General features: G+C 48.5%; 1 protein-coding gene across 1 annotated transcript in view; it reads right to left on the reverse strand.

Annotated features, from left to right (window-relative positions):
• The window catches only part of LMF1 (lipase maturation factor 1), a 205,341-nt gene that overhangs the window by 6,579 nt on the left and 186,018 nt on the right, over positions 1-12,744 (reverse strand). Inside the window, exon 8 of the mRNA XM_026083289.1 lies at positions 6,207-6,319. Coding sequence (XP_025939074.1) covers positions 6,207-6,319 — 113 coding nt within the window. The remainder of the gene's footprint in view (positions 1-6,206; positions 6,320-12,744) is intronic.

A 12,744-nucleotide genomic window follows, 5' to 3' on the forward strand; every position in this document is an offset into this window, starting at 1 on the left:
CGCCGCCGCCGCCATCCCCTCGCTTGGTAAGTCACGCAGCCTCGGCGAGGGCAGAAAGGCAGGGGAGGCTAAAAATAATACGCGTTATTATAATTTTTTTTTTCTTTTTTGAAATCAATATTCGACGACTCACCCTGCCAGATGCCCGGTAGCAGCTGCGCCGCAGCGCTTTTAAGATTCTATCATATATCAGCCGCTTATGACATCTTCCAACTGTACGTGTTAAAAATTAGCAGCAATATTGGAGTTGTTGCGCTGGAGGCCTAAATCTCCCGGACAGCTGTAATTAGTTCCAGAGGGTGCAGCTGTCTCCCGCAGCAGCTGAGGGGCTCGGCCTCGGCAAAGCCCCGGCCCGCCGCTCGCCGCGAGAATTAACGGCCTGGCAGGGCAACCCGGGGCGGCGGGCGGGGGGAAAGAAACCGAAACGCGGGGCGTCTTTTCGAGTTATTATTATTTTTTTTAATCTCGAGGTTCCCCCTCCGCTCCGCTGTAAATCAGGGAGCGAGTGGCAAGTGGCAAGTACATATTCATTAAAGGAACAGAGCCTCCACCCTTGGTTTTCTTGCTTATTCTAGCCCCGCTCGCTGGAGAGATCATAAATTCATCTTGGCCCGGGAACTGTTTAGTGAATAATGGGAGTTTTATGGGTTGTTTCTCAACGGCGCTGCCTGTATGGCCCGGCCCGGCAGAGCAGGAGCATCTCGCGGGCAGTGGATTCTCCCAGCTCTCTTGGGAGACACGGCAAAGTGGTTTTTCTCCCCATTTGACAGGCTGGAAACGGAGGCTCGGAGGCTGTGTCCGGACCACTGCTATCCGCAGTAGCTGGATGAGCAGCCCGGACACCGGAGCTGCCCCGGATACGCTACTTGCCACCCGGATGGACCCAGCGCTTTTAGGCATATTGGCCGGCGCCTCTCCCCCTCTGCCGCTACCGGGCAGGGATGGCTGGAAAACATCCCCCATCCCACCAGAAATCCCGGCGTTGTGACATTAGCTCTCCCGTCACTCCCCAACAGTGCTGAAATACTGAGGTTTTTTTTTTTTAACCCCCCAAAAATCCCACCAAGTATTCATTCAGGAAATTGATTTCCCTTTGATAATATTAGACATTAATATCGTTAAAGATAAATTCAAGGTGCTGCTTTAACACAGACGAGATGGACAGCAATAAAATATTTCACCGTGGCGAAACCCAATGAGAAAGTCAAAAGAAGGCGTTTAAACTTTTTCACCACCCCAGCATACTGTCGCTTCCCAGGAAAGATTTCCCTGTGGATAAAACGGCTTTTCGGGGGAACCCACACAAAATACTTGGCCGTCGGCGCAGCAGCCACGGGTGCTCGTGGCAGAGGCTGGCTGAGACGCTGCGCCCGGGGCTCCCTGCTCATCTACCCCCCGCCTTACGCTGTCGCGTCGCAGGGAGCACACGGGTAGCCGCGGTTTCTCACAGCCGCGTTCTTCTAAGTCACGCCATAAATCAAAGAAACGTAGAATGAAGGGATTATCCTGGGAAAGGAGGAAGGGAAAGCATTCGGGAGTGAGTGAGCGTGGAGGGATGGGGAGTCTCAAGCGCTGAATCCGAGGGCGCGCGGGCCACGCTCGGGGCGAGCGGCCGCCGAAACGAGGCACCTGCAGCGCTCCCGCGTCTCCTCGCTGCGCGAATTACAACTGCTTGGGGCTAGAAATRGAGGTTTTAAGGCTTGGCGCATCCCAAGAAGGAGGGATGGGCGCTTACGCTGCTACTCCCTATATTAGTGCGCTCGGAACGACGGGCTCCCGTGGGGACACCGACGGTCGCCGTCGTGTCAGCCAGCAGGCTGAAGCAGACCTGAAGCTCCACGGGGACGGAGAACGGACAAACAAGGAGCCCCGAGCGCGCGGCGGCAGCGGGAGCGTCGCCCCTTGCTCCGGGCAGGTAGCACCAGGCTGGAAGCGCTGCCTCCCTAAATAACACTGCGCTTACGCATCCGAGGCTTCGTGCCGGGGCTTTTTCAACAGAGGGCTACTATAATTGGAATAAAAGTCCTTAAGTGAGCGTGATTTAGTATCAGAGACGCTGAGCACTGCAGGGCAGAAACTAAATTGATTTTGTTCCTCCTCCGGCAGGCAAAATCGGATCTCGTTTTCTTTCGTTGTTGCCCTCTGTTTCCATGACGGTGTGTTAAACGCTTATKAATTTCTTCGCCAAAGCCCCACCATTCAGATTTACGGCGGCTGGTGTTTTATGAACTATCCGCTGCAYGGGAGTATTTGGTAAAGCCGCATTCCATGACCATCGCCGCGCTTGAAGCCCAGCGTCACACGCGGCCGGGCCGGGCGCTCAACAATGCGCTCATTTTTAATCACTCACCTGTTTCTCATTTTAACTTTATCACACTCGAAAAAATACTATAATTTCTAGAGTTGTAAAGGAACCTACAAACTTTGGTCTCCGAAATTTCATTTCGAAGGCATTAACTCATTTTGAAAGTCCCTTGGCTATTTGAGGTGTAGAGTTTCCATTAGCAGAATAAACTCTGCCGAGTGTGGAACGAAACACTCTTATGGAAAACAGCCCCTTCCCCTAATTATTTAGTCTAGCAGGGAATGAAAATAATTAAGTCTCAAAATTCCCTTTAGAGTGGGGAGGGGGGGAAATACGGCAGGAAAATCGGAGTTTTTTCGGCATAGCTACCGAAGGGGAGCAGGGACTCGGGGCACAACACCGAGCCGGAACGTGGGAGCGAAGGCGCCTTGCAGATTTGCGGCCGTCGTACGCGGGCTCGCTCCCCGGCGAGCATCTCCTCTTGCTCTCCGCACGGACCGGCAATCGTCGGAGCCAAGAAGCCAGCCCCGACTATCTTTTCTTTCCAACGGTTACTGCTCAGGCTCAAATTAAAGATTTTTAGTTTACAACCAAAATAAAACTGGAACCAAAAGGCAAATCCTGACTGCAAGTGGCTGGCAATGCTGAGGCTCCCCGCACTCGGCGCTCAGTTCGAGATTGCTAAGGTGTCTCATTTCAGAGAAGAGATAGATAGGCTGTAAATTTAGTTATAACTGCCTCAGTCCTCCTCTTAAATTCATGTTGAAGGACCAGAGAGATCACCCMGTTTCTGGCATTTTCACTATCAGGTTCTCCCACGCGAATCTATTTGGGATGAAGCTATTTGGGTTGAAATGCAGCAAGGGAATGTTCAAAATCAAGCAAAGAAACGGTGGTTTTGAGATTTAGAGGCAAACACCAAGCCGGCGAGCTGTTTGGAGCAGAACTAATGCTGGATCCGAAGCGGCTGCCAGGGCTGCTGTAAACAGGCCAGCCGCGAATGCCAGAAGTGTAAATTCAGCAGAACTGCGATCGGGCATAAAAGCTAAAAAACACCAATCGCTTCAGTTCCCTTACGCAGGCGAAGTGCTAACAGCAAACAAACAACAACCAAAGAACCGCGAACAACAGCAGCACCATGGGTGACTTGACGCTTCGGCGTAGGATCCGGGTCCTGTTATCCCCGTGCCGGCAGGGATCGAGCCCCTCAACTGTACACCGGGACCAACGTACAGATGGTGCCAATACCCAAGATGTTTGGATTTGGCTCACTAAAACCAGAAATGTGACCAAGAAAGAGGGATCCAGAGTTAAACTGTGGGTTTGGATTTTGGTTTGGGCCAAAGTGAGTATTTGTAAATTGTTATTTTTATTTTACATCACCCAAAAATGCATGAGGCCCACGAAAAACTTCTGAAGTGAGACGAATGCCAGAGCGAAGGCAGCTGACACACAAAACCAGCGCTGGATCCTGATCTTTCCCTACTATAAACTAGCTGCCAAAGAGTGAAAACAGAGTCTCTGCTTGGTTAAACCAGAGTAACGCAGCAATCAAGGCGCTGGCCAACACGATACGCAGCTCTGCGTATTCAGCACACAGCATCGAGCTGCTGCGCGGTTTCCTATCGGACCTGCTTATACCCCTCTATGCTACGCATCCGCTAGCCAGCAAATACTAACAAAACCAGGAAGATGCTACTTTTGATAAAGATCTGCTTTCATTTTTGCTTTAAATTCTTGGACATTTAGTTTCCTCACCTGTTACAGAACACAATAACTAACYGTTCACCGCCCGGCACAATTCAGAGTTATCCCAACCACGTCCCGCATCATTACTTTCATTTTTAAATGAATTCCTGTATTCAACAACCTGATTTTTTTTAAACAGCACTGATCCCAGAAAGCTCATCTATGACCCTGTCTCCAATGGCAAGACGTGATACGCATTTTCTTGATTTTTAATTTGGTAGAATGTGTTGGTTTTAGTTTAAATCTTGGTGAGTAGCAGCAACAATGTTCATGGCACTGGGGGACAGCAGGGTAATAAACAGCTCTGGGATTATCAAATGCTTCTGTCCGTCCGCGAACCGCACGAGCCGTTTATTGCCAACAGGCACCAGACGGCAAAGACTTTTGGTTGCTCTCAACAGGGGACACCTAATTCAATCTGGCGACCTGGTGTCTAAAGGGTCCAGGTTCTGTTAAACATCTCTAGGGTCGGCCGTCACTCAGAACTGACTTTATTTATGTATTTTTTTTTTTTTTAAAAAAAGAAGCAATGCAAGCAAAACTCCCCACAACGAACACCGCTCAATGAATTTACAGCACTGAACCTTGGGGATATAAGCTAAGCTTGATGAGAGCAGGGACAGTAAATCCAGCCGATACGGAGCCCATATATCACAGGTTCTCTGGTACCCGCTGTTTCAGCTCACGCTTGCAGATCACACAGCACCGTGACCTCTCTCTGCACGAGCCACCCGTGGCGCCGTGGTGCCCGCGCAATCCTGCCATCGCGGCCTGCGCACGCAAGCAAACGGAAAATAAAGCCAAAAAGGGTGCTTGATCTCTGTCAAAGAGGTTTCGCCTGCTACTCCACGTTCCCTGTAACATCGCCGACCGAGGCTGGCTGATGAGATGGCATCAACGCCCTGCTCCCGGTATGTTAAGCTAATGCAAGCAGAGCTAATCAGAGCTGAAAACCCCTCCGTAAACATTATTAAAGCCATATCCTTCGGCGGCGAGGGACATGCTGGTATAGCCCAGCACGCCTTTTGTAGGAATAATTAATAGAGGTTCCCTGAGAACCCTCCTGGATCCGAGCCAAGGCGTAATTATTTCTGTGTAGCAGATCTACTGCTTGTGTAACTGAACAAACCGCGACATTACCCAGTAAGGCAACGCGAGCAACAAACTGTGATTTACGGGCACGCCGCTGGGCTTGCGAGGCTCGGGGCCACGGGCAGCCTCCCTGCTCCGCRCGCTGCCAGGGCCTCGCGCCCCACCAGCGCCCCGGCGCTGGGCTCGGCACCGAGCGACGGGAGAGCGAGCGCTGCAAAGAGAAATGAAATCTAAAATGAAGTGCTTTGGTGAAAGGTGGACGTTCTTAACGTCTTAGAAACGCAACGAGTCTCTTCTCAGAGGATTTGGGGCATATGCTGCATTAAAGCTGAAAAACGTCAGCTTTATTTCTAAGGGAAGTTCACTTCGCATGGTGCTGTGAACCTTAATCCTTGTTTGCAATGCATCTTGAGAGCCTCAAATGGAAAATATTAGCAAGAGCATAATATTACTTGAGTTGATCCAAAATTCCCTTAAAATGTTTTTTCAGCTAAAAATAACTTCGTCAACAAAATAGACACTTTTGTGAAAAATTTCCTTTTGTAGAAAGCCTTTGGGTTTTCATCTGTACTTTTCACTTGCTGATATTTGCTTTGTTTTTTCATTGAAAACTCAAATAATTCCAAGACAACAAAACCAATTATTTTTGCAGGACTGTTTTGTCTTTGAAATATCTCAATAGCCCGGTAGAAACAGTATTTGTGATCTGACCTTGCAAAATGATCATGGCAAAAAATCTAAAGCTGACAGGCAGGAAACCACATCAGCAGTCAAGACTTCTGTCCAAGAGAAGCAACGCGGAGCCCTTCACAGACGTGCCTGGGAACGAGCTCAACCAAAGGGTCCTTATGTCTGCGCACCACGAAGAAATTACCGTGCTGAGAGCACCAGGTCTTCATGGTATCCTAATATTTAAACTGTCCTATTCAAAGACCACCTCTGTATCACCAGACACAAATAACTCTCAGGGAACAGAAACCACGCTTGCATGTCCAAGACAGAAACGACCACGCTGAACAGAGCCTGGTGCTCCCAGCTCTCGACCGAAGTGGAAGCTTACCGCGGGGGCGCTCTGCCTGCGAAGGGGTTCGTTGCCATCAGGGACAGTGCCGCCTCGTCCTGGGCCAGCAGCTTTCCAGCCAGGTGGATTATCCATTCATTCTGCTCATACGTCTTGGGGAAGGAACAAGAAAGAAAAAAAGAAACAACGTTAGATGCTGCTGGACTTACCATGCGTCCTTATCAGCATTAAAGAACTCTGCACGGTCTCTGCCGGTTGCTGGGGAGGGATTGCAGTGGATTCAGTTAGCAAATGATGAATTTCCTGGTGTTGCCAGGAATAGATCCCACATGATCCAACACCTTGAGGTGCACACTGAGACCCTCTGGCGTTTGCAGGGAGCAGATCCTCCAGGAGAGGCAAAGCGGCAGTCTGAGCGGAAGCAGGGAGCCCTTCATCTGGAAACYGCTCCTTGGGGTACGGATACAACGGAGAGCAGGCGAGACACAACCACTTAATGAGCTGCCGTTCGTTAGCTGTGCCAGCTATATGCTCTCTTAGCCTGCACCGACGGCAAGGTGACACACATCATCTCAAGCAGCTCCTTGCAGCTGAGGGCTACAAGCGTGCACCTGGCCAGCTGCCCCAGCGCATGGGCACTCAGGACCTCAGCCGTGTTCGGTGATGTCCAGAGACCCGTGTGACACACACAAACCGTCAGGCTGACAACACCCCGCATGGTTTTGAACCTCAGGGACACGTTACCTCCCCTCTCTTCTTCCTTCACCCATTCGGTGGGTTCGCATTTGTGGGTCTCCTACGTGAAACACATTGGGAGGGCACAGACACGTGCCTGGCGCATCTCTGGTGTCCACCAAAATTGAGATCGTGTGGAGTGACTGCTGAGCCACAGCACGTCATGAGGAGCACAGCGCATCCAGATGGACCTGTGAGATGTCTCTGCCAGGAATTCACCCGAGTGTGTCTTCACTGGGGCCTGGGGCAACCCCCACACCGCCCCATGGTCTCCCTAACGCTCAGCAGTGACTGCCTCTCCTCTACCTCGAATCACAAATCTCTTTTTGACTTCACATCTTTAATATAGCTGGAGATGTTCTTGCTAATTCTGCACCCCAAACACTCGATTTTTATCATTTCTTTTAGCAGCAAAATTCCACAGAGGAATAATAATGGTGTGTTTTAAAACGAGAATCCACCCAGCATTTTAAGATATGTTACTTTCCCTTGTTATCAGAGAGAAAACAGAAGCATGGGACTTTTCAGCGTGGGACTTCTCTATTACTAAATTCCTGTCTTTTGCATCCCCTTCATTATCTTTAATCTAACACGCCTTCTTTATCACCAGTGTCTATGCAATACCCTTAATTAAGCCGCCGCTGAAATAAGGAGTGCATCTTGCACCCTTCGCAGGGGGTCTTGGTGAGCCTCTGTAGAAGGCATTTCCCCTTCTGGTGATTTTTGGTGCCTTACACTTCCATAAAGCCTTTTTCCCCCCTTTTTTTAATGTGTACCTAAGTGGATTTTTTAATGCAAGCAGTAGGGGACACTGTGGGAAAGCTAAACCCAGCAGCTGTACCTGCAAGACTGTGACTAATGCCGAACACTGATGCAAAGTTACTCTGCAAATCTTTTACAATGGTAAAGTTTGTTATTTCCGTTGCTACGGGAAACAGATGAGAGAAATGAGATGGAAAACACCAAACACTGATGGAAAGGCCCTTCAAGAGGCAGCACTCCCTCGCAGGGTTTCTGACCCGTGCTCATCACAATTTAGAGGAAAACCACAGTAATTTAAGCCAAGAAGCTTTTCAAAGCGGCTCCTCTCCCCATCCTCCCGCTTCCACCTTCTCTCACCAAGCTGTTGGTTGATCTGCTGTTCAGGCGGCTCAGCCACCACTGATGGTGCCCGCTGGGAGCCAAGTGCTCAAACTCATGGTGCTACATGCGGTGGGCTTCCCACCGGCCCGGTGCAACCCGCAATGCATCCCCGCTCACTTTCCCACCCACGGCCTGCATGAATCCCCTGCTGGCCCCAGGCTGTCTCCTCGGCAATCATGGATGAGCAAACATCATGAGTCAGGTTCCCAAGTCTCCACAGAGTTCACTTTTTCAATTTTTCTCCATGCTTTTAAGGACTATTTCTTAGAGGGCTTGGGACATTTGGCAGTTTCTTTTTGGAGGGAAGTAGGGGAGAAGCTGGAGAAAAACGTAACTAGAAATTCTATGTAATCACCAGACTCCAGGAGCTAGAGCTTTATGAAGAACACCAAATCTTGAAAGCCTGATTTCATAACCATGAGACCCTGTAACGGTGGAACAGGATCCCTGGCTCACATGGTCTTCAAATTGTTAATTAGCAGCTCCGTGCTCACAGGAGTTGGACTTCTGGTTTGTAAAGTGTTTTTCTTGTAAAATTTACAACATGTCTGGCCCCAGCAAAGTCTGCGGTGAGAAATTTCCATCAAATGCAGTTCCCCACACTGCCCCCAACACAAAGGCTTAGATATCATGCACCGCTGATGCTTGGAGCGTGTAGGAGGAGAGCAGCATTAACAACTGTACTGTTTAACTCATTACTCTGTAAAGCGATACGGTGGCAAAGGGAGAAAAAATAGTCAAGGTGATTTGGGTCCTGTCCAGGGAAGCACCACGCTACAAGGCTGGAAGGTGACAGTTCCTCTGTCAGTGGCTCTGGTGAGACCCAGACCCCAATATGGTCTGCAGAGCTGTGACATTTAGGATGGCAGAGATTCATGTGGAGTGAGTTCCGCTTCTGAGCATGCAAAACGGAAGAGTGAGACCTTGAACCATCCAATCGGTTAACAAAAAAAAGCTAGGACCAACGCACACATTGCTTTAAGGTATGCATGCGGTCATGCGGGGGGGCCAATGCTAACGCTCGCGGGCTCCAAGTGTGCCGACACGTATGCCACCTTGCCCAGACTCACCGTCCAACCCCGAGCAGAGAAGAGCTGGGAGAGGGACACGCCGACACGCTTGTGGGCATGATTCCCTCCTTTGCTTTGAGGGGTTTTGTTTTATTTTAAAACAAAAAAGCAACCTATGAACCTAAACACAAACTCCATCACCAACCCAACTAAAACATGCCTGAGAGAGTCAGTTCAGGCCCAAGTTGAGGTTCCTGAAGCAACATTACCGCAGTTACAAAGCAGAAGCCTTTTCGCATTCACAGACAGTCCACGCTGACCCGTGGATATACAACACATGCACAACTTTTCAGCTGGTACCAGCACTCAAGACCTCTCTAAATTAGGCTTTAGGTGTAACACGGTGGAGTGACAAACAGGCCCCAGGGCCAGGCGTTAAGACACCGAGAGCTTTTATTTCCTGGCTGGCTTCAGCCTTGTGCAGGGCTCTGGGTCCTCGCTGCGCCTCGGCTCCCCGGGGTCTCCTTGCAGCACTCTCCGGGTGAGCTGCCTTGGGATGGGGCTTGCTCCTTCCCTCCGCCTCCCCATGGACCAATGTCAGGAGCTGAGGACCACTGCAGGCCACAGGGTTAACAAGAGCACCACGAAGTAATGCTGTTTTAACTATTTCTACTCTCTGACCTTTCTGTTTTCAACAGCGTAACCTTAATCAGTGCATAAACACGGCATTGGCACCTTGAACACATTAACTTGTATTCAGAAGTATTTAAAAGCTTTACAGAATTAAAAAGCAACTCATCGTTGAAGCTAGGCAACGGCAAGAAGCTGGGGGCAGAACGAATGCAGTAGCAGCGCAACTCTGCAGAGATAACAAAGTAGAAGAGAATATAATCATCGCAAAAAATATATATAAAACCACACGGCACTACAGGGAACATGTTCCCAACTGAAATAATAATAATAAGAACCCTTTTCCTCCAGCTTTAATTGGTCATTTAATGAAAAAGGACTGTGGATTAGTGTGGCATTTTATTGAATCGCAGTCCTGGCACAGGCGCACGGGAGGAGGTAAGTATGAGATACACATGTGGAAACAGCTGGAAACTTGGCCCGGGAGCCCAGCATTATTATTTTGCATGGTTGGGAGCCCTGCATGTTTTCACCTCAGGTTCTGTGCGCGCCTCGAGATGACAGAGGGGTAGGGGAGGTTCACATTTCCAGCGTAATGTCGTAAGGGCATTTTTTGCATCACAACCTATCCGCTTTGGGGGTGTAAAGCAGGAATTCCACCATCCTGGGTGTTTTTATCCATGTATTCACATTTCTGTGTGCACCAGCGTGTACACTTCTGTAGCTGGATGCCTTCAACTGTCACTGTGCAAGGAACTTGAGATACCAGCTGGAGAATTAAGCCATGTCACACACAAAAGAGGGCATAACTAAAGACATGCTTTGCTTTTCTAAAGTATTCCATCTCACAGACATTTGCTACCATCCTGAGACCCAACTGACTTAACCAAGGAAGGTCAAAGGCTATGTCAGGTTGTCTCACTTCTAATTATCCCCAACAACCACATCCCCTTCTTTCTATTAGTTTCCCAAAGAGGCAAACCATTTCTCAGCAGGTCTGATTCAACATATAGTGTTTCAATGGGGGTGGCTGCTCAAGCCTCACTGAAAGCCATCCACTAGCCTACCTTATTACAAGGTGCTTGGGAAAGTAGCAGGTCCCAGGAGAAAACGTGTGTCGTTCAGAGTGCAGCAGGTCCAGGCAGAGGAAGAAAAGGTTGTGAGAGAGTGGAGCGTGACTTTGGGAACCGTCTCTTAGATCTTGCCTATCTGGGGAAATCGTGCACCTGGCATAGCTCCCGTATCACCTCTATATTCGGAAATAAAAGTCACTTTGTTCCAGAACAGAGTCTAGACAGGGACATACAATAACCACTGTAGACAATAACCATTCCCTGCACAGACAAGGTCTTACTCTACATTTCTACAGTACTGAGCATGATAGGCTAACAGTCTTGTTTGGGTTTCTGCACACTTTCATTGCAATATTGCTATTAGAGGTAAATCAACACGTGATCCAGCCTGCAGTTTTCATGAATGTAGCCTGAGGGTTTGAAAAGTTTTCATATTCACAGGGAGACAACTAATCAGAGTTAAACGAAAAAAATTAGAATTCTTACGTTCTGAACATGGACCAAAATGTATGAATGCTGCAATGGAAAATGGAAGTGAATTGAGGCCTGTATTTTTAGAAGGAGAAGGAAAGGAAATGTAAAAGAGCGTACTTAGTACACTGCTCAGGAGGTTTGGGTTTTACGATGCTACACACACCTCTTCCTCCATTCTGCTGCCACGCAGCTCTTTCTCCTGTGAGTACCTTCTGGTTGGAAGACCGCGATAAAAGAGGTTTGAGTAAAATATTTTATAAAAATATTAATCTGTCTTCTCTATAAATGGGGTTGCTTTTTTCTCAGCTCTTTCAGTTTGTGTGCGATAACATGAAATCTCCTGTCACAACTCCCTTTCACCACAGAGAGGAGTTCCTTAAAGCATCAATTCTGCTGCTCATTCTTCTCTTTAGAAGTCAGCTGAATTTTATCTATAAACTTACACAGCACATCTGGAAAACGTATTTCTTCTCACTGTATCACAACTGCTGTGATTTGGTTGGTTTCACAACAGCTTGCAGAGCCCTTCCATGACAGAGCGACACGTGCTGCCGGGTGGAAGAGCCTGCGTGTCCGTGTTTGACGGCACGTTCATGCAGGTCCCTTGCTGGGGCTAGGATATTTCCTCAATGAGCAGATGCAGAAAAGGTCATCTGAGATGGACCAGGGAAGGGAGACGCTTGGAGAAGAAATAGACCCTGGTACTGGCTTTGGGGCTGTATCCAGTATCGCACTCTTCAAGCCTCAAACGTACCAAGTATTTTGCTGCACAGCATCCCTGGGATTCAGCTTACTGCACTTGCCCTAACTAAGATGAAGCAACACAACTCCCAGTTTGCTTGATCATGCAAAAAAGAAGTGACCTGAACTTCAGATACACACCTTAGGCCACAGACCGCCCCAACAGTCAGTGACTTTTGGAAGAGTTTCAAGGTATAATGCAACAAGACACTGAGCTTTAAAAACCAATATCAAGATGGCAATAGCTTTGTTATTTTTTAAATAGTTATTACTTGGTAAGCACCAAAGTGCTCTTTCGCACTGGCCAAACACGCAGTCCCTGCTATGGAGAGCTTACGCAACCTGAACAGAATAAATAACCTTCATGCCATAACAAGAAGGGAAAAAGCCTTCCCTTTGATTTTTCTTTATTCAGAGCAGCAAAGACTTTCCACTGCTGCCCAATGGCGAAGAGCAAATATTTTATACTATAAACAAACAGCTTTTGTAAAGTCCAAGACATCCAAGTACCAGGAAAAGTGACCAACTTAAAGCACATAAACTGTGAACAGTATCTTGTTTTCTGGCTGTTATTTATTAACAACGCTGAATCCATCCACAGCCTGCCAGAAGTCCGACCAAAACGCTTCTTGTGCCAGTGGCACAACACAACTCCACGCTGGGCTACGATGGCTGGGCTCCCGCTACAAACGCCACCGTAAATGACAATTTGAATAATTACAGGAGCATTCCCATCAGTAGCTGGAGGAGAGACAAAGGTTTAACGATTTG

The sequence above is a fragment of the Apteryx rowi genome, unplaced genomic scaffold (assembly GCF_003343035.1).
Source record: "Apteryx rowi isolate R43461 unplaced genomic scaffold, aptRow1 scaffold_6, whole genome shotgun sequence".
In the NCBI taxonomy this organism is placed as follows: Eukaryota; Metazoa; Chordata; class Aves; order Apterygiformes; family Apterygidae; genus Apteryx; species Apteryx rowi.